Source organism: Pagrus major, chromosome 19, assembly GCF_040436345.1.
Source record: "Pagrus major chromosome 19, Pma_NU_1.0".
NCBI lineage: Eukaryota > Metazoa > Chordata > Actinopteri > Spariformes > Sparidae > Pagrus > Pagrus major.
The window spans coordinates 18,964,669-18,986,424 of NC_133233.1; the positions used below are offsets into that span (position 1 = coordinate 18,964,669).

At 39.5% G+C, this 21,756-nt stretch overlaps 3 protein-coding genes across 3 annotated transcripts; 1 reads left to right on the forward strand and 2 right to left on the reverse strand.

The window, feature by feature from the left end:
- Nucleotides 1–2,820: 2,820 nt before the first annotated feature.
- sox32 (SRY-box transcription factor 32) lies at nucleotides 2,821–4,351 on the reverse strand. Its single transcript, XM_073488795.1, has 2 exons — nucleotides 4,051–4,351; nucleotides 2,821–3,479 (listed from the first exon to the last, which is right to left on the reverse strand). Exons 1-2 carry the CDS (start codon nucleotides 4,349–4,351, stop codon nucleotides 2,821–2,823), a joined length of 960 nt encoding a protein of 319 aa, XP_073344896.1.
- An 8,687-nt stretch (nucleotides 4,352–13,038) lies between these two features.
- mrpl15 (mitochondrial ribosomal protein L15) lies at nucleotides 13,039–15,917 on the reverse strand. The gene is made up of 5 exons (XM_073488307.1): nucleotides 15,760–15,917; nucleotides 15,434–15,591; nucleotides 14,440–14,605; nucleotides 13,554–13,677; nucleotides 13,039–13,462 (listed from the first exon to the last, which is right to left on the reverse strand). The coding sequence occupies exons 1-5, from the start codon at nucleotides 15,862–15,864 to the stop codon at nucleotides 13,122–13,124; spliced, it is 894 nt and encodes a 297-aa protein (XP_073344408.1). The 5' UTR covers nucleotides 15,865–15,917; the 3' UTR covers nucleotides 13,039–13,121.
- Nucleotides 15,918–16,394: 477 nt separating this feature from the next.
- Nucleotides 16,395–21,551, forward strand: lypla1 (lysophospholipase 1). The gene is made up of 9 exons (XM_073488598.1): nucleotides 16,395–16,731; nucleotides 16,845–16,876; nucleotides 16,987–17,052; nucleotides 17,230–17,277; nucleotides 17,371–17,441; nucleotides 17,562–17,635; nucleotides 18,917–19,018; nucleotides 20,037–20,213; nucleotides 20,300–21,551. The coding sequence occupies exons 1-9, from the start codon at nucleotides 16,663–16,665 to the stop codon at nucleotides 20,357–20,359; spliced, it is 699 nt and encodes a 232-aa protein (XP_073344699.1). The 5' UTR covers nucleotides 16,395–16,662; the 3' UTR covers nucleotides 20,360–21,551.
- The last annotated feature ends 205 nt before the right edge of the window (nucleotides 21,552–21,756 follow it).

Here is a 21,756-nt window from a genome sequence, read left to right on the forward strand (position 1 = left end):
AAACCAGCATTATTTCATCATGTGTATTATTTTTGCACTGCAGTTCATTCTGCATTTGACATTGCAGCGTGTTTTGTAACATTGTCATGGGAGTTGAACTGACGTCAGATTTCTTCCGCTTATTCAGGTGGCGTTGGATTGCAGCAAGTCTTCGCTTTCCTAATCAGCTCCTCTGCTCTCGCGTCCAAGCGAGGTCATCCTTCCCTCAGCCGGTGCAGTGCTCATCCATTTCCTTCCAACACCTCGAGATCTGATTTCCATCACTGACTCACAACATAGCCCTCTGCAGACTCATTTCCAAATGCTGCTACCGGCTGTCTACACCAATGTTTGTTTTTTATCTTAACAACGAGTTGCATTTAACATTTCAGACGCTAACCCCAACCCCAAGATGCACTGCAGTTTTTTTTTTTTAAATAAAAAATTCCAGACGTTAACAGCAAGTAAATCTGTTTTCAAAGGTAATCATGTTTTTTTATTTCAATATTTTATTCACTTTAGCTTCAGAGGGCTGACTGACCAAAAATATGTAAATGCAACCTCCCAAAGTAACATGGTAATAATTACAAAAAACACCCTCGACCAATTAATCAGCAAAAAATGTCCACAATGGTCAACAATATTTTAAATAGCTGAATATTTGCATGGAAAGATTTTCTGATTTTAAATAGTTTTCAGTACAATGAAGATAAATGTTAATCCTCTGTAAATGTGTTGCAGTTAATAAATCTGTCACATTTTGGGGCATTTTTAGGTGTTTTCAATAACAATGCAGTCATTAATGAGGGGATATAAAATTTGGATTTCGTCATTGCTTGTTGGGGAAAGTAATTTTTTAAAATTATTATTATGTTATTTGAAAAGGGACGGTGTAAATTAAGCAATACTCAAACAAAAGTAAATGCACTCGAGTTAGCTAAAAGGCTATGTTTGCCTTTGCCGGATGTTCTTATGCACCCTATAATAATATAACTAACACAATATGTACACGATAGTTAAAAACATCCTACATTGTGGTAAAACGCATACACAACATGATCTAATAGCAGATGATGCAGTTAGTAAAAGCATCAGATAATCAGATGATACATTTCATATTTATTTTCATGATGTTGGAGAACTGACGGGTTTTGTCCTTGCAGCACCCGACCTGTTGGATCGAGGGCCTCGGTCTTATATCTGTCCCGGACAGAGTTCAACCTCGAGGCTCTGACACAGAAAATACAGGGCAGGGAAGTAAACATTTTCCTAAATGAGTAAACATTTGGCAGCCAAAGTCGAATAAGTCTGGAGATATGTCGATTTTGGGCCATATTTTTAGAGCCTTTGTGAAATGTTTTAAAATGAAACAGGAAGTTGGGAAGTTTATGCCCCTGGCGCCCACCCTGCTTCCCTCTGTGAGCCAAGAAAGACGTGAGGATGGAGATTAAACAGCGTGTCAACAGTTTGGCTTCTGCCAAAGGGCGGGTAGTATAGCTCCAACATTGTTTAATGTAACAGATATTTAAAATCATTTGCATCCATCTTAAAGGGGCCGATTTCACACATGGAGATCAGTTTGCTTGTCATGAGGAGTCAACATGTGGGACAGTTGTGTAATGTTTCCTGTGACCCTGGAGAGAATCGTCTATTTTTATTTTTCACTGAGATAAATAAACGAGTGCTAAATCCTTGTAAGTACATACTGAACAAAAGTAAAATCATTCACTCTAAATCAGAGAAATCCACATTTCATATAAAGATGTTGGTCAAACTTTACTTTAAGTTTCCCTTTTTATCATTTATAAGCAGTACGTTAACATATAAATGATTTATAACATACTGTTATTCAGTTTTCAGCAGAAATAAGGACATTTTTGTGTTAAGTGTTAAATGTTTAGTATTTGTCGACATGTTTGACATCTTTGCAGCTGTGTTTCACTTTATTGTCATTCAATATCTGTTTATAGGGTGTATGTGAGTGGTTGAGGATTTATAGTGGTTGACAACTACATTATTAAACACTTATTTCTGCTTATAAGTGCATTACAATGTATTATAAATGAGTTATTACATGCAGAAATCACTGGAGCAGCTTTTTGACACCTGATGGTTTAAAAAAAAAATCATTTTAATCTGTAATTCTTGTGGTTTTTCTACTTTTTTATGTATTAATAAAGGCATGAACAGTGATGGAATGTAACTAAGTATATTTTTATTCAAGTACAATTCTGAGGTACTCGTACTTTACTTTAGTCTGCTTGTTTATACTCCACTACATCTATTTGATACATTGAGTTCCTAGTCACTTTGACAATTGCATCAGAGCCAAAGTTCTGTTTTTTTAATATATTAATTAAATTTATTGTCAATCTGATAAAAAAAATGTTTTAAAAATCACTGATTCAGACAATCAGATGCTGAATATTATATCCAATTATCGGCCAGGCAGATAATTGGTCAACCTCTAGAATGCAGTATATAAATATAGATATAAATATATGTATATATTTGATTTTACTTGTACTTTTTACACTTAAGTACCTATTTTGTCAGATACTTTATATTTTATTGAAGTATCTTCGTATGAGTGACTTTCACTTTTACCAAAGTGATATTTTAACACCATATCTTTACTTTTACTCAAGTTTGACTTCAGGTTATTTTTACAACGCAGGACATGAAGATTGTCAGTTGAATTAATTATTTATTGATTCAATATAATCACATTTGAAGACGGTACAGTCATCTAAGAAACAAATTGCACAGTGTACACTTCCAGCGGTCGTTATCAGACGACACGCTGAAATGATTTAAATAAATACATCAGTGTTCGCGGTGTTACGACAGTGAGCGTCCCTGTCTGTGGCTGCTCTGCTGATGGTAGCTGCTGGGGTCCACTGACTCCGGCCTGTGAGGGGTCGGACTCAGGTACTGTTCGAACTCGCTGCGGTCCAGATCGTACAGCATGTCCAGCTGGACCTGTTCCAGGTAAAACTCCAGGGAGGGCCCGGCAGGACACAGCAGGCCCCCGTACAACCTGGACTCCCCCTGATCCACATGGGGAGCTGCAGAGGTGGAGAAACCATACTGCATGTGCTGACCGCCATAGTACACCTGAGGCTCTGCAGGGTACGCAGGCGGGTTGAAAGCGTCTGCTGCTGCTGTGTCTGGAAAAACTGGACTGTTTGTGTAGCTGCTGCGCGAAGGGTTGAAGTTAGCGGGGGAGCTGGGGAAAGCGTGCATGCTCGGGTAGGATGGCTGCTGGTTCTGGAGCAGGTGGGTGAGGTTGTGGGGCACCATGAAGCCAGAGCTGCAGAGCGCTGGATGGGAAGAGGAAGCATCTGCACCTGGGGGCTTGGAGCTCTTCTTCAGCTGCTTCCTCCTGCGGGGCCTGTACTTGTAGTTGGGATAGTCGATGGTGTGCTGGACCCTGAGACGCTCGGCCTCCTGCATGTAGGGGCGTTTCTCAGCCAGAGACATGGCCTTCCAGGTCTTTCCTGTAAGAAGAGAGCGGGGTTAATGATCTGCAGCTGACCAGTGACAGTTAATGAAAACTTAAAAGGAGTAGTTCACACAAATATTCAGTCGTTATCTACTCAAGCTCATGCTGATAGAAAATCAGGTGAAGTTTCATAGTCCACAAAACATTTCTGGAGCTTCAGTGTTGCAACATTCTGCTAGGTGATTGAAGTAGATGGGGGCTGTTTTTTTTTTACATTTTAAAACTAGTCCCCATCTACTTCAGTTGTTTGGGAGAACTTGTTTTGCTGTGAAGCTCAAGAAAATGTTTTGTGGACTCTGAAACTTCACTGAACTTCTGCATGAGGGTGAGTAGATAGAACAGTTTTCATTTTTGGGTGAACTTATCCTTTAATCATATATTTTGGGTATATGATTGAAACTTTTTATGCTGCTGGCACGAGATCACGGGACATTTTCTTGGCCCAAAGACTACAAACATAAAACATTTCTACTTTCGTTTTAAGACGAAACACTTGGTGCATTTAAACGTGATCAAACACAGGTCATATTAGGAACATTTTTCAGGCTGTAAATCAAAAATCTTACCGAGTATTTTGCTCAGATCCGTGTTCTCCAGGTCTGGGTTCAGGTGTGCCAGCCTCCTGCGCTCCTCTTTGGTCCAGATGATGAAGGCGTTCAGGGGCCTCCTGACTCTCTGCTGCGCCGACGCAGACTTGGCCTCGGGGCTTGTGCAGCTGGAGTCCGAGGTCACGGACTGCGGGCTGGAGGGGCCCGAGCACGGCGAGCGCACCTCGGCCATCTGCTCCCCGTCTGCGGAGCCCGAGTCCTCGCTCTCGAACATGTTTGCGCAGAGCTGGAAAGCGGCGGGGTCGTGACTGAAACGCATGGTTACCGATGATGATGATGGTTGACTCGGCTGCTGCTGAAGGCCGCTGTCATCCTCCTGGTGATGCTGACGGATATATGTGGGCGCTCCACCAATGGGAGGCCGGGAGGAGTGGATTTAAGGTGTGAATTCCAGGTGTTTTCTCGGGTCGGTGATAGGCCCATCCGACGCCCCAATCAACGACCTCACGAAACTTCACATCAGAGGAGTCATGAGTGTGTAATGATGTGAGATTAAGATGTTATATAATGTTAAAGTCCATTGTTTCGTCTCCAGATTGCGTAAAATAAGAGAACATGCGATCAGAAATGTGCATTTTTGCCTCTTTATGGTGCCATAATTAAACCTAAAGACTTTTTAACTGCACATGTAAACACATATGTTTGTATAAGTTGCAAAATTAGAGAATATTTTACCTTCTTTTTATCTTTTTAGGCAAATATATTTGGATTTTGACAATTTTCTGACATTTGCGCATCAATTGTTTCCTTCCCTGGCACAAAAATCCAGTTTCAGTCTTAATTCTCTTTAAAAAAACATATGAGGAAAATCAAATTACAGCTTCTTCCCCCATTGGAGAGAACTGGAATCTAATCAATAGGTCCTGAAAGGCAGCAGGCAGGGTATTGATAGGAGGACATCAAAGTTTTCAGGAGGCCGGCCTGGTTACTAATTACATTGTGGCTCTCAGCTCTTATCGGCCGTCCACTGTCTCTATCAAAGTACATTTTACAGGACTGAAACAAACATGATCAAGGCGCGTTTATTACACGATTACCGCGCACAAATATTTACCCGCACACACACAGAAAAAAACAGCTGATAGGTGCGTGCAGAGGGGCATGATGAGCTCACCTCGAGGACAGGAAAAACACTGAGACAGCTGCTTTCTTACTTTGAAAAAAAAATCTGAATTAAAAGATGAGACAAATCTATAAAAATAGACTGACTGACTTCCTGAGAGGAAACAGGAGACAGAGACAAAAGTGTATGGAAATGAGTCAAAACTGCAGCAGAGATTCAGACTCATAGAAACTATGGCAGGATGACTGCAAATTTTCTCTTTCAACCTATAATTTATGTTTCTTTCGTCAGTTTTCTATAATTTATGTGCTAATTAAAAACAACTCATTGCATAGTGACATTTTTCAAGGATAAAAATACACAAAAAGCTTTAAAATATCCACAGAAATAAAAGTTAAATAGGCCATAACTCACTTGTGAGCACACAAACACACTTGTTGAAGAATTATTTATATTGTGAGAATGTTTCGTTCCAGGAAATTTAAAGTTAAGTTGTCATGCAGTGCATAAATATCAGAATAAACACATTTCTGAGAGTTACAAACAAGTCCCCATCTACGTCAGTTGTACTCTGTTTTGTTGTGAGCTTTCATATTTGTGTGAACTCATCCTTTAATCCTGTGTATGTTTCTTTTGTAAGTTTTCCACAATGTATGTGTTATTAAAGAATATTTTATGTCAAAGTGACATTTTGGAGGATAAAAAACATCAAAAACTTTCAAATATCCTATAAATCCTCTGATAAATTCAAGTATAACTGGCTATAACTCACTTTTGAGTGCATAAACACACTTTTGGGGGGAATTATTTATATCATAGGAATGTTTTATTTACAGGAAATTATGAATTAAGTGCCATGCAGTGCATTAATATCAGAATAAACATTACTGAGGATTTAATTCCCCATCTACTTAAGTTATTTAGGAGAAAGCTACAAAAGCTGTTTTGTTGTGTTTTCTACTTTTTATGTGTTATTGAAAAATATTAAGAACATCAAAATCTTTGAAATATCCTGTAAATCCTGTAAGAAATGAAAATATAATGAGGTATAACTCGCTGTAGAGTACAAATACACACTTTTTGGGGAATTATTTATATCATAGGAATGTTTTATTTACAGGAAATTTAGAATGAAGGGCCATGCAGTGAATAAATGTCAGAATAAACACATTTCTGAGCATTAAAAGGAGCACTGTGTAGTTCTAGAGAAGAAATACAAACTTATATTTATTTTTCCTTAACTGAATAAACAAGCTGTTCTCAGAGGAAAATACGGTCCCCAGAACACTGTTTGAAGCTAGAAAGGTGGCAGGGTCCGCCACATATAAACAAAGTAAAACAGTATTGACTTGTGTTGTCCTTTAAGGTCAGCTTGTTTATTCAGTTGATTCTGTCATGTAAACAAAGAGAGTTTGTTTATTTAGTTTGTTTAAGTATATTAAAAAAAAAATGTGCACAGTGCACCTTTAAAACATGTGAATGCGAGATAATGGCTTTATTAAGATGGAACAAAACATACATATAAGTACATGCAACGACATTACACTAGACTATATGACTGAAAAGAAGAGTATAAAGCCGGTTTGTGTATTGGGCTTTAATGATCTCTCCAGAAACTCTTCAGGCGTGTGATCCCACTTTAATATAACAGGATGCCATTACAGGTGCTCGCTTCCTCTGCCTGGTTTCAATGAATATCTGTCTTTGGCACCGGCGACAAACATTACACAGACAATAGATGTCATTATGGTGACAGCGGCGACTTTGCATCTGCAATACACGGACTGAGCCTGCAGTTATACCTGCACCTGCCGCTTTGCATTGTAAATACTGTGTATTACTGCGTTAATACACACATGCAAGTCTCCACTGTTAGATATATATATATATATATATAGATAGATATTATATGAGTGTTCTCGTTGGACTTTGCTGTGAGAAGTCAATCAGGCGCTAATGGAGCTTGATATCTTAATTTAAAAAAAAGCCCGATCAATACTGTGACATTGGCAAATCCAATAACAGGATTGATTAAGGCACTGTCCACCTGAACCGTCAGCTATCAGGCGAAACTGATAAAAGTGGCATGCGGCTTTGAGATGACAGATAACACGAGACGCGTCGCGAAATCAATGCCAACCTGAGAAATTAAGATTTAAAATCTAGAGTTTGAGAGTGGAGGGTGGAGGAGGTGAAGGAGGGTGGAGGAGGGGTGGAGGTGCTTTTCTTCACGTGTTGTCAGAATTAGAGGTTGAATCCACATCCGCGGTGTCAAACGGGACGCACGCGCCATTGCGCCTTGAAGAGCACTAATGGATTTAATCAATTAAGTTGAATGACGCAGCGTGAATACAATAACGTTAGTTTCGGCCGAGCTGCCCTGAGAACCGAGTCTGATTGATATTAGACAGTGTTTGGGAGTCAAGGCGGAGGTCAGCATCTGCATCTTTACATTTTTAAAGGAGCACTGTTTAGTTTTGGGGCAAGAAAATTCAAATCTAAATCTAAACAAACTAAATAAACAAACTCTCTTTGTTTTCATGCCTGAATAAACAAACTGACCTTAAAGGACAATGAAATTCATTCTGTGTTTCTTTATATGTGGCGGACCCTGCCACCTTTCTAGCTCCAAGCACTTATTTTCCTCTGAGAACAGCTTGTTCATTCAGTTATGGAAAAATAAACATTTCTGTATCATTATTGCATTAATATTGTAAATATTAAGATTCTGCATTTGAATTTCTTATAGTGCCCCTTTAATATCTGGATTTTGTCGTTTTAAAGGGGCACTATGTCGTTTTGGAGAAGAAATTCAAACTCAGGCCCGTAAAAAGTTGCATAACAACCTTTAACTGATGGTATTTATCGTTATCATTTAAACTTTTTACCTTGTTCATAGCTTAAGTTCTGGATTTTATCTACTTTTACTATAATGTGAAGCACTTTTTAAGTTTTTCTAAGTGTTATATCATAGGTACCTGGACTTGTTTCAGTTTCTTGAAGACGTTTCATCTCTCATCCAAGAGGCTTCTTCAGTTATATTTGTTTTTGAAAACTTTAATAGTATAGATAAAGCTCTTTTTCCTTGTTACTATTATTGTAAATGTGTCATTTTTGTGTTTTGGACCGTGCAGGATCTTCGAATGAGAACATGACAGCAAAAAATGGATAAAATCAAATAATCAGTCTCTTCTGATTATAATTGCTTCTCTAAAACTACATAGTGCACCTTTAACTATCCACTCACCCTATTCCATGTGTTAATTTGCCACCAGGATCCTTTTTTACGTATTATACCTTTAAAAACATGTGTAATTTGCCCTTTATTCCAGCCCTATTAATGAATCCTGATCTATGAGGTGACAGTAGAGTATCATTGCATTGTCCCACTGCCAAACAAGCTGAATGGGCACTATCCTTCCTGAATGGGGATTGTTCTGATCACAATGTGCCATTGTATTGGACAGAACTCATATATGGGACACTCCTCTCCGTCTTCACTGTGGAGCAGTGATGGCCGGGCTTGCACAGGTAGAGGATCCATGCACCAGGAGCATCTCAGCAGGATTTAAACAGGGCCTCGTGGATTCTTGACGACTCTGGATGAAGTTTTTGGTTGGATTTGGAGCACTTATGCATGATTTGTGAATGAAAAGGATGGTTTCATGTGAGCCGGATCACCTGAACTCTCATTTTCTAGATGCCACAAAAGCTGCTGAACACTCTTCTCATCTCATATTCTGGAGGATTTGCTGAGACGAACTTGCAGAAAAACCCCAGGCGAGAAAACGTCTGATAATGAAGCACTGTATTCCTGGTGCCATCCCACCGACTTTCCTTACAGTGCTTCATTCATAAAGAGCTGCATTGTTTCATGGCTGGAAGGTGTGAAGGGGATATAATACTGCTGTGTCAGGTGACCGTGATCTTCGCAGCGAGGGACTCTATTGCATTGTGTTGTATTGTATGGGCACAGCAGGCCAGAAGCAAGATAGACTCTGTCAAGACTCAGACACCATTCTATGCAGTGATCTGAGCCCCCACCACCACCTCCACCTCCAACTCCACCTCCACCTTCTTCTTAATCACGTGTTTGAGCAGATTTAACAGTATAGACCGAGGGCCCCGGGGCCCTGAGTGCTAGCCTCCACACTCCCCGTGTAAACAGCGCCCTGCCCGGCCCTACGTCAGGCCAGCTGAGAGGATTACATGCCCCCTGGTGTAGACAGGCTTAATGTAGCCTCATTAGCAGAACACAATGACGCCCCCACCTCTGAGCAGAGATAACAGGCCGGGGCTCAGCCAGACTTCAAACACAGCTCAGAGGACCCACCTGAGAGCTCAGGATTTGAACTTTTGAGCATCATTATCGATTGAACATTCTCAGCTTTTGACAGTTGATTAATCATTCATCACATTTATGCAGCAAAAATGCCGACATTCACCATTTCCTGCGTCTGAAAGTGGGAAGATTTACTGCTTTTCTCTGTTTTATATCATTGTCTGGGGATCTCAGGCAGGAAAACTCAGTCTCGATCCACAGTTTTGTTACGTCGTCCTTTATTCTTGACCTGTCTGACTTCTAGATGGGCAATGTGCTGTTTTTGTTCTCACCCCCATTATGATTCAAACTCAAAAAAGGCAGTTTGCTTTAAAATATGGCTTTAAGTTCATCTAAAATGTTTTCAAGCTGTTCATCCATGCATCAGGAGATCTCTTTGTTTGTTTACAGGCCTGTAAAAAGTTACGTAGTTAACCTTTAACTGATTGTATTTATTGTTATCATTTGAACTTTTACCTTGTTTGTAGCTTTAGTTCTGGATTTTATCTACTTTTACTGTATGTTTTTAATGTAAAGCACTTTTTTATGTGATTTAGAGCTATAGTATAAATAAAGCTCTTCTTCTTGTTACTATTATTGTAAATTTATTGTGTATTGTGTATTTTTGTGTTTTGGACTGTTGGTCTGACAAAAAATAGGATCTTCGAATGAGAACATGACAGCATAAAATCAAATAATTAAAAGGGGCACTATGTAGTTTTGGAGAAGAAATTCAAACTCAGAATTTAACCTAACCTTTACATAAAGAAGTAAAATAAATAAATTGTGTGTGAGAGAATTTACGAATCATATTAAATCTAAAAAGAAAACAGGTTTGATAAGGTTTTCCTATTTATTAGTCTCAATTCATGGCTTTTTTAACTTTCAATGACCACTTTATTTACCATTTTCTGACATTTCTTATGTTAAACCATGAATCTATTAATCTTGAAAGTAAGTGACAGACCAATCAATAATGACTGTTGATCTCGAAGAAGGTCTGAGGGCCAAAATGTCACCCTAATAAAGGATAAATGCATGTGGGGCAAGAGTGTGTGACACAGTAGTAGTAATAACAATAATAATAACTTTATTTATAGTTTACAAAGTGCTTTGACAGACAAGCAAAAGCAGGAAACTCATAAAGACAATATTACAGAATAAAGAAGGAACTGTAGTCTGAGGAGTTAAGCAAGAAGGCAAAACACAAAATGTCAACACAAGCAAATAAAATAAAAGGAATAAAAGCGATAAAACAGGCAAAATCACATAAAAGCGTAGCAAATACAGAGATAAATAAAAGAAAAAAGAACAATAAAGGACGATAAGAAGACGACATCACATCAGAGGAAATTTTATTTGTAATTTGGATCATTATTTAGTCAATAAGTGACTAATGACGTGGTGATAAACAGATCAGAAATCTGATTCATTCAAGAGGACATCCATCAAACGCTCCGTCTGGCTCCTTTTATTCCCTTTACATCGCAGTCTCACTGCTTTCTAATTGCATTGCATTCGTCTATCATGCAGACTTGCTCAGAGTGAGACTGGCTAATGAGGCAGAGCTCCACTCATGTTGAAAAAAACAGCACTATTCTTTGTAAATTAGGAATTGTATTCTGCTGCTGATAAGAGTCTTATCTTAGGAATTGAAAAAGTCTTCCAAGTCTTTTATTGTCCAGGATCACAGCAGGTCATTTATCACAGCCATGATTTTGGACTCAAACACAGTAGATGTGTAAATCTGATCCAGGAGCAGACCCACACTTCTCTCCTCAGCAGACAGAGGAGAAAGAGGCCTGCATTAGCTGTAATTAGCCCTAATTATTAACTGGAACTAGACAGAGAGCTGTGAGACACCGTGATATCTGTCTGTCCTAAACGGCTCGTTCAAGGCAGCAGATAACCAAAACAAGCCGGCCTGCTCAGCTCCAGCAGCAATGCTTGGATGTTTAATTAAATAGTGTGAACTGGTTAGACTCAGACATTAGATTATTTGGAGCAGAAACACAGAGATGAAATGCTCCCCTTTAAACAGACTAACAAATCTTTTTAGCTCAAGTGAATGACTGTTTTCTTAAGTGTAATCGATGGAGAAAAACTTCTTTATTCTTTCATGCAGCCACACATTCACAGAGTAGATGTTTGTGCCTGTTAGAGACTCCTTTTTCTTTCTTTCGCTCGTCTGAGACCTGATACAAATTCAAAAGGATCTGCTGCTTTGAAGATAAGCACTGTGGTTCTGCCATAAACAATGATTGTGCTGTTTCTTTCCTGTGGCCTGATTTATTTAAAGTATTATGCTGTAAGGATTTGGGCTGGTTTTCCTGGCAGGGCCAGCTGTGTACGTATCCACTACTTGTGTAGTTTATTGGATACTTGAGATTCAGGAAAACACTCAGGGAACCACAAGCAAAGTCATCAAAGTGTGACCTTTGTCTCTCGTGGTAACACATTACGAAATGTACAAAAAAATTTAAGAAATTCTCCCTAACAATGCTGTTTTGTGCAACAACAAAAATAATCACTTAATAAAATAAAATCAGTCATATTTTACATTAAGTTTGGTGCATCACTTTTCTTTTTTATTCTTGCATAATTGAGCCCTGCCTACCGGTAACTAACATGGCACTTTGTATAGAAACACAATGCTCGTGGTCCTGCACACACTCACACAAACATATGCTTCCTTTGATAAAGTGTTTTTATACCAGCAGAAATTCTATGGCAGCCTCCCCTAAGACAATATCTGCGTAAAATACCAAGTTATTTATAGCGAGTGTGCCATTTTGACTTCAAAAAATAAACACAAGCGTAATGGAGAGTTCAAATACAAGTGGACTTTTATCAAACATGAACCTACGAGGTTATATTCTAGTGCAGGCGGGGGGGAAATGGCCATGAAGTGTTGATTAAAATATCTAAAAATCTTTATGAGATTCTGCATTAAAACCAACTGGATTTCAAAACAGACTGGAAATGTTTAAAGTCTTAAGTGAAAGTGTGAACTTCTGGAAGGTGGGCGACATCCTTAAGTGATCAAGAGTAAATCATGGTAATTTCCTTAGATATCAAAGCACAAACAGATCGTCATGGCATCATTATGTGTCTAAAGGACAACCGGGCGAAGTTGTATGTATGTGCTTCCCTGTGATTGTATTCCAAGAGGGGGGGGCGGAGGGGGATCTTTTGAACGTCCACACCAGGATACAGCTGCCTATGACTAATTTCAAACTCCCCTTCTATGGCCTAGGCAACCCATTTCGCAAGTAACACACATCACTAGGCATCTGTTTCCTGTTTTCATTCTTTGAGTTATCTTATTTGCCTTATTTCCCCCTCACCTGTTACAGTTCACGTTCCTTCCATCATGCAGCACGGGCCGGTTGTGCTCGGACACGAGGCCCTCAGACGTCAGCCACTCAAAAGCAGGGAAATACTCATGAATGTGGAGTAAATCATGTTGTAAATATAAAGCTTATAACCCCAAAAGTTAAGTAACCGGCATATTTGAAAGTGTAGTTTTTGAAACAAAGTTTAATGACAATACACAGAATGCTGCTTTTCCACATTTTTAATATAAAATGGAAACATGTTCAAGACTTTTTACACGTTTTGACGTGAGATACTGTACATAAACATTTATTTCGTGCTGTAATATTTCAGAACTTTCTCATCAGTGGGTTTCAGAATCTTCTTCTCCGCCATGTTAACGACCCAGCCTGGAGAGAGGCCAAAGAAGATCTGTCGAACATCCTTCCTCATGGAGAGCATGTGACAAAGTTCGTCCTTTGAAATGTCTGGCAAAATATATCCATACTTCTGCGCCAGGGCGAGCCGGGCCTGCTGTATTTTCTCCGGGTCGGCCAAGTAACCCCGGCTTTCGGCATCTGTGTAATACGGGACCATATCCTCCCCTGGTAACATTCGCTTCGGGATAGGCTGCCCACGCGTGAAGAACGGGACAGGCTTGATGAGAATATCTGCAAAGAAAAAAGAATATATTCTTCAGTTTATTATCTCAAATACAAGAGATGAATGCTAGGTGAAAAAGATTGATCATTCATTAGTTACCCAGACTTATAGGATCATAGAAACTGGTAGTGATGACCCCTCCGTTCCTCTCAATAGCAGCTATGACTCCTTCAGAAGCTCTCTGAACCTCTATGTTGATCTTTGCAGCAAAAATATCAGCACCCTGGAACAGAGAGAGAACATGAAAAGGTGAACTTGTGGCAGACCAGGATCAAAAACAACATGAGCTGTGACAGTGACAACATTTATTATGTGGCGCCCCCTTCTGGCACAAGATAATACAAGAGCGATCACGTTCTTCCTCTTCCAAAATCCATTATTTGATATCAGCATTTGATCTTTTCCTTCTAGTTTCATGGAAATTATTTAACCAGGATGTTAACAGTAATAATGAGGCAAACGGACAGCTCTACTGGTGACAATAAAGACGGTATGCTGACAAAAATAGTGCCACATTGTATTTTGCTCTAATACCGTATGTACTGCAGCTACACTTTGTACAGTAGTGGGTTTTTTTTGTTGAACAAATGTGAAAGTCCATTTGTCAAGCCTCATCGAACATGAAACATGGAACATGTAGCAATGACTAGTCCCTCCGTCCTTCTTCTACACTCATCATGGCCAAGAGAAATACACAGCTCCCCTACATTTGTGGTGAAACATTAAGCCTCCTGAGAATCCAATTTTACTCAAAAATTTTTTTATTTGACAATAATGATGACTTCCCCCTATTTAGCCCGAATGTAAGCCATTTTCTCTCCCTGTTCCTCCCTTTAAAAATGAATGAATTTCTACAACTTCGAGAGATAAAGGCAGTAAACTGGAGTGTTAAGGTTCAGTGTTTGGATTTAGTGGCATCTAGTGGTGTGATTGCAGATTGAAGTTAAGATTAAGTGTGAAAACGTCCACGATCAACAGCATTTACCTCGTCAACGAGCTGGACTCCGTAGTCTCTCTTCAGAGGCTGGATTGTCACTCCTCTGGCATTGACCAGCTGGGTCAGGTCTATGGGGTGGGTCGTGTCAACTCGTCCGAGATCAATCAGGTACTGAAGTCGCTTCAATGACAGGGGCTGGTACTGAGGACGGCGACTAAGGAGAAAGCACTGTTATTAATTGGTTGAAATGATTTATCACCAGAATCTGACGGTCAGCTTAGCAGAGAGATGTAATACAAACGTCTTATAACTACAATATATTCAGAAGCAACTTGAGATACAAGAAACTTATCATCTTTATTTAACCTTGTTTATGTTTTGTTTTTGGATATCTTTGTGTTGATATGTTTGTACTTGCATCTTTATTAATATTTTGCATTCTTTATATCTGCAATCTGTCCCACTTTGTCGTGCAACTGGTGCACAACACTTTCCCTCGGGATGAATAAAGTTCGATCATATCTCTTCTTAAATACAGTATGTCGTTTCATTTACTACTGGATGCTTTGATATATGTTGTTGGTTGATTAATTTATGAGAAGCTGACTTAAATGTTACCAAAGCAGAGGCAAAAAACAACAGAACAACAAAACAAAACAAATATTCTGGTATGCAAATGTTGTTTTAGTTCTTCTGTTTCACTTCATTTGGGAAAAAGAACGACTGGGGGTTTTACTTCCTACTGTTTGACCAACACAAGTTCATCACCATGTGCAGGACTTTGACATATAAATAGAAGTGTTACCACCAAATATCCAAATATAAGACTGGTTGGCCATGACCATGATCATCTATTTGTGAAAGCTTGTGAGATTAATGTGCCTGCCATCTTATGAGAAGCACAACTGGAGAAAATGGTAAACAGTATTTGTAATCTATGATCTCTTTATTTGTGTAACTCGTAGGAACAAACACTCCATTTTACTTGACAAACAGTCTCTGGTTAGCTTCAAAGTTGGAGAGCAGTGTGACAAGCTGTTACCTGTGTCCTTCATTGTAGCCATATTTTGGGATGGACAGATAGAAGGGAGTCTGACCTCCCTCAAAACCCAGCCGAGGTCGAGTGCCTCTCTGTCGCTCTCCCTTGTGCCCTCGGCCGCTTCTGTTGCCACCATGTTGTCCTCTCCCTCGCCGTCTCTCCTACAATTACAGAAAATTACAGAAAAAAAAGTGTTTAAGCTAGCTTGCTAATGTATCATCAACACAACTGACAGAGTGTTAGCATTTGTCTCCACTGGCGAACGTAACAGGCTAACTAGCGATGCTAGCTAAAGATAGCTATATTACAAATGGTACAATAAAACTAACCTCCGTTGTGGATCCGGGTTCAGGCCGCAAGTTTGCTAAAGTGATCCGCGGCAGAGTCTGCAAAACATCTAATGCTTTACCACCAGGTTTTTTGGGGAAAGACATGTTTCTGTCGCTCACATGTCAAAGATAGCCAAACCAAGGACACGCAGGTCACGTGACCGAGGTGCGCGGAAGTACTTCGGCAGCTTTTCAAAATAAAAGCACGACAGTCAAAATGCTGCTGCGCTGTGAAGAATGTAGGTCGGATTTTTGCCGAATCTCATTAAATGGCAGTATTATATAGGAGGTAAAAAGAGCGTTTTTAATGACTTTTTTCAACTTACATCGCTGAACTGAGCTAATGAAAAAGATATTTTGGCTCTCAAATCTGTGTCAAAGGTCACGACACAAGATGATAAACGTTTAATCCATATATAACATATTATTCTTGTAATTTAATATTTGTATTGTTGTATAATCTCATTTTCTATGTTCCTGATATGCCGGAGTGTGCTTTGTTGTCGTTGCTGAGGATTTATCGTTTTAAAACCAGCGCTCATTGACATTTCAACCAACCAATCCCTGCTTGGCATTTGTAAAGGAACTTTAATGACAGCCAATCACGTTGCGGAAGGGGGCGGGGACTACGAAGCGTACCAGCGCTGCTGGAAAACGTGCTAGCAGTCAGTGTGATCCGTCGGTGTATTATTTCCCCACAAAATTCAACTTCCAAAAAGAAATTCCCGACTGCCAGCGGTGATACGAGGCGGAGGTACCTCGACCTCCATATTGGCTCGACATTTGTCCCTTCGGCTGGGTGGTATTTGGCAGCCAGAGTTGGACCGACATCGACACATATTGGCAGTTATTAGCTAGCTTCACGGCTAACTGGTCCCGACATATCAGCTGCCTCAGCGCTGTATGTGCGGCAACAACATGTCAGCGCCTTTACCTGCCATTGTGCCTGCTGCCCGGAAAGCCACTGCGGCGGTGAGTTAACCCGACGACACTGACCTCTAACGACACACCAAACCGCAGCCAAATTCTGACATGTTTTAGCCTGTACCTGCCCGGGCAATTATGTGTTGTTGTCCTTGTTGCAGGTGATTTTTCTGCATGGCCTTGGTGACACAGGGTACGTGAATACGCTTATTTTCTCATTTAGTGCACCATTATAATAGTCTGTCAGTTATTGAGCCACACGCAGGTGTGTTTAAACGTGTTTGATTTTATCCAATATGACAGGCACGGCTGGGCTGAAGCTTTCGCAGGCATCAGGTTACCACATGTGAAATACATCTGTCCACACGCGTAAGTATTCACAGCAGCCATGGTGTTTTACAGGGTGTCTGCAAGTGCTGGAAAAGTTAGAAAGGGCACCTGTATAGTCTTGAATTAAAGGGTGTAAATGTTTATAAACTTGTTTACAGTCACAGCAACATTCATGTGTTTTGTTTTCATTGTGTTACTTTTCTCCCTTCATTACAGTCCCACCATGCCTGTGTCTTTGAACATGAGAATGTCCATGCCTTCCTGGTGAGTGTCACAGTATTCAGACTTATTTGAATATACAGTGTGGTTGTCACATGCCCAATGAGCCTCACAGGTTTTTTTCCCCCTGTTGTACAGGTTTGATATCTATGGGTTGAGCCCGGATGCAGATGAAGATGAGGCTGGTATTAAAAGAGCATCAGAGAACAGTACGTCTATTCATATCTTTGTGGAATAAACACAATTAGGAATGTGCTGCCGTTTGTTGGATGAAGAGCTTGTTTACTCGCGAGTCAAATTTAGTATTTGTTTCTTTAATCTCTCCACAGTTAAAGCCTTGATAGACCAGGAAGTGAAGAATGGAATACCTTCCCACAGAATTCTCCTCGGTGGATTTTCACAGGTAGGTGTGGCATGTACGCGGATGATGCGTTACATAACCATGTTTTGACTGTGATTCACTGCTGCAAGGTATTTGAATAAAAAAAGATGCATACACGTATACTGTATGTGCACTTCTCAAGGGGGCAGATTCTATAAATATAAATGCGTACATTTGATTAAAAGGACGTGCACAGCTGATAAGATGCACCAAAACACAGGTTCGCCATAGCATGCTCAAAGATCAAAAAGATGGTTGTTTGGCAATTTATTAAAACTGCTACTTTGAAGTGAAGAAACTCAAAATTTGAAGGGATGTCAGTGGTTGATACTGTTATTAATAAGACACAAAGAGGAAGTTACAAAACTGCTTAGGAAATACCTTCAGTTACTAGTAAGCGCAAAAATCAATAGAAGAGGGAAATTACTCATTGCAAACAAAGCTAATGTCAGTTTAGTTTCCATTGAAGTCCCATTAAAGCTATTTGAAGTAAAACACGTGATGCAATGAAGTGAAGTGCAATTTAATGGATGGGTTTGAGTTAAAAGATGTGGCGGAAATGGTGAGTAAGATTCAAGCACAAGTAATGTTTAATATTTTGGAAAATGCATATCTGCTCTCTGGCAGAGAGTTAAGTGAGAGGATCAATACCACTCTCATATTTGTGTGCTTAATACATAGCTTCAGCCAGCAGCAGCTTAACTTGGAAGCAGTGCTGCTCGCCTGGCTCTGTCCAATAGTAAAAATATCCACCCACCAGCTCCTCTAAAGCTTACAAACTAACACCATTTTTCTTGTTTGTTTAATCCACACAAAAACCAAAGTGTAAAAATGACAATTTGCCATCTATGGTGGATTATGTGCAGGACTATTTCTTTGCTCTGAGCAGTTGCCAGGCAACTAGTAGAGACTCCTGGGAGAAAGAAAAAGACAGGCATGTAATCCCCTGAACTTTCAGTATAAATCAGGTCAGGGTCAATACTAATGTGAAAACTTGAGAGTTGTGATTCAACAGACCAGCTGTCAATATCGTTTTTGTGCAGTTTCAGCGCTGCACAACAATTTACAGTGCTAGACCAGACAATGTGAGCACTTAATTGCAAATGAACAAATCTGAAATGAGTGAAATCACAGAAAATGACAGGTGGGTCTGTTTTTTCATACATTAAGATCCTGAAATTAGCGCCGTTCTTTGCTGTTATGATGCCGTTTCTTTCATGCTTTTTGTCTCTGTAAGTAATAAACACAAGAGATATGTGCCAAGGCTTTTTTTAATCAAACGTGTTCGGTTTGTTTTTTCAGGGTGGAGCACTGTCTCTCTACACGGCTTTGACAACTCAGCAGAAGCTGGCTGGAGTGGTCGCTCTGAGCTGCTGGCTCCCGCTCCGCAACTCCTTCCCTCAGGTAGAACAAACACGACACACACCTGTCTGTACCTGCACGAGTGTCTTACATGCAGATTCTGAAATGTACGACAAGGTACTTTTATCTTGTTATGAAACGGTCTCAGTTTAATACTGATGCCTCGTCATGACCTACATAAGCAAATGAGACCATTGGCTATTTCTGTATAGTCATTATAGTTTTTCTTAATGACTTTCACTTGAGTTCACTTCACAGAGTTTACTTTGTTTTACCTTCGTCATCTTTCGTCCAAAGGCAACGCCATAATCAACAAAGAAATCGACAAAAAAGTTATTTGTAGTAGCTTCAACAAATACTAAAACACACAATTAAAGGATTTGTTTACCTTAAAGTTCAAATTTATCATCTTGTTAGTTGTAAATGTAATGTAGTTTCACTAGAGCTGCATAAACTAATCGATTAAAGGGAAGTTCCACCCATTTTACACATTAAAGTGTGTTTACAGGTCTACAATAGTAGATGAAGCCTTTTGAGGCCCCAAGGAAACTGAATATAATCTGATAAATTGTATTATGGGTAATTTAGGCACCAGAATGCACTGTTCGATACAGCAGAACCAGAGATATCACCTTTTTTATTCTACACATTCTTCTTCCTTTACAAAACCTGGTGCCGACATTACCCACAATGCAATTTAGCCACTGAGTGACATAACTGGAGACAACTTATCAGATTACATTCAGCTTTCTCTGGAGCCACAAAAGGCTTTATTTTTCACATCTGTAGTAGTACTCCCTGAGACCTTTTTTAAAAAGACTTTAATGTGATTAAAATTGGTGGAGCTAACCTTTAATCGGGAAAATAATCAACAATGAAAATACAGCCCTAAGCACCACACATCTTTTGAATTGCTCAAAATTACAAATAAAATTCCCTCATTTGTCATTTTATCGTGAACTTTACTTTAATAGAATTACAATTAAGGGATATCCCATAACCAAGTCATAATCTGTCATAATCAGATGATTATGATAATCCTAATCTCTTCTATTCTCAGGCTTCTGCCAACACTGCTAACAAGGACATGCACGTCCTACAATGCCACGGGGACTCCGACCCTCTGGTCCCCTTCATATTTGGCAGCCAGACAGCAGCGAAGATGAAAGACCTCATCAATCCAGATAACATGGTCTTCAAGTCGTACAGAGGTCTACCTCACAGCGCCTGTCCAGAGGTCAGTGTGGGGAAGAGTCACACTTAATTCTAGACCTCTAGTTGCTTTCTGTATTATATATTTTGTCTTGTTGTGTATCCCTGCAGGAAATGGTGGACGTCAAACGATTCATAGAGAAGCAGCTTCCTCCCATCAGCGATGAGTGAACTCGGGAGTAGCCGCGCGACCGCACAGCACCATCAGAGTCCTTCGGGCCTCAGTCCAGCGAGACTTTGTGGGCTCGAGGAACCACTGACTTACTTGACAACAAAACCACGCTGCTACTCATAGAGCCAGACAGGACAGGGGCTACATGTGAGCCCGGGAGAGGCATGACTGTAACGATGCTGCATCCTGACTTTGGAGCCACACACAGTGTTACAGTAGAGTAACATTAGTTGCTTGATTGTTAAGCTAATTGCCATTGAGACAAGCCATTTCCTGTAGGAAAATGTATTGGAATAACTAGGGCTATACTTTTTGGTTTATTACATACTATCTCACAATAAATGGCCTGTTGTTAAATTTTTCTTTTTTATTAATGTAGCGTCTGTGTAGTAGTGCTGAAACAAGTTTCTTAAATGATAAATTAATTTGTTTAAGGCCTTTTTATCAGCAAAAATGCCAAACATCTTTTGCTTCCAGTCAGCCTCTCAATTTTGAGGATTTCCTTCTGTTTTAATGATTGTAAATCTAATATTTTTGTCTTTTGGATTTGTTGTAAATCCAAACTGATTTTAAAGACATCAACCTGGACTTTCATAGCACAGGATGAACATTCTTCCAGTGTTTTTAACATCTTGTAGACTAAAGAGTGAATTGAAAAAAATAATAAATGTTAAAGAGGCAGTATGTAAGAATTTAGTTAAAACATTCAAAAATTAACTAAAATCATCAACAGAATGTGAAAAATAACAGTTCTGACATAATGGCGTCTCTTTACAATGTTGCGGAGAAGTTAGCATGCTAACCAGCTAGCCCCAGTCGAATGCTTTTGTGCTAGCAGTGTAAACACCAACACAGATCCGGTCCCTGAGCCCCTAGTCAGAACCGCTAGCTGCATGGCAAATTGAGCTAAATAGCTGAGGGCAGCTGCAGTTGCTTTGAGTATGAATATGACAAATTCTTACATATTGCACCTTTTCATTTTCATGGCAATAATGATTTTTTGCAGCCCTAATGTGTAGAATATTTCTTAAGTAACACAAAATCTTAACGTAAAGCATTTTCAAACAAAGCACATATGCATCAATCACATTAAAAGCAGCTGAATATGCAACCCAGACGTGAAGCATTTCTAATAATGTATATCTCCATATGAAAGAATATTCTGTGAATGAATGAACAGCAAAAAAACAACATACGATTGTGCTTTATTTAATTTGTGAGAATTCAAATAGCTATTTCACACAAATTCCTTTTTAAATACACAAATATATCAGTGGTCATGGTCATGTATTCAGTGTCTTGTTCCCTGTTTTGTTTAAATTAAATATAATATGACTAATATCACAGTATTGAAACACACAGACAAGATCTATTTCCGGGTATCAGCTCGTTGAGT

Coding starts and splice junctions, on each gene's coding strand:
- sox32 (XM_073488795.1), bottom strand. CDS start 4,351: ATGCGTTTCAGTCACGACCCCGCCGCTTTCCAGCTCTGCGCAAACATG. Junction 3,480..4,050: donor GGATCTGAGCAAAATACTCG/GTAAGATTTTTG, acceptor CTCTTCTTACAG/GAAAGACCTGGAAGGCCATG.
- mrpl15 (XM_073488307.1), bottom strand. CDS start 15,864: ATGTCTTTCCCCAAAAAACCTGGTGGTAAAGCATTAGATGTTTTGCAG. Junction 15,592..15,759: donor AACCCGGATCCACAACGGAG/GTTAGTTTTATT, acceptor CTGTAATTGTAG/GAGAGACGGCGAGGGAGAGG. Junction 13,678..14,439: donor GAGTCCAGCTCGTTGACGAG/GTAAATGCTGTT, acceptor TCTCTGTTCCAG/GGTGCTGATATTTTTGCTGC.
- lypla1 (XM_073488598.1), top strand. CDS start 16,663: ATGTGCGGCAACAACATGTCAGCGCCTTTACCTGCCATTGTGCCTGCT. Junction 16,877..16,986: donor CATGGCCTTGGTGACACAGG/GTACGTGAATAC, acceptor CCAATATGACAG/GCACGGCTGGGCTGAAGCTT. Junction 20,214..20,299: donor CTCACAGCGCCTGTCCAGAG/GTCAGTGTGGGG, acceptor GTATCCCTGCAG/GAAATGGTGGACGTCAAACG.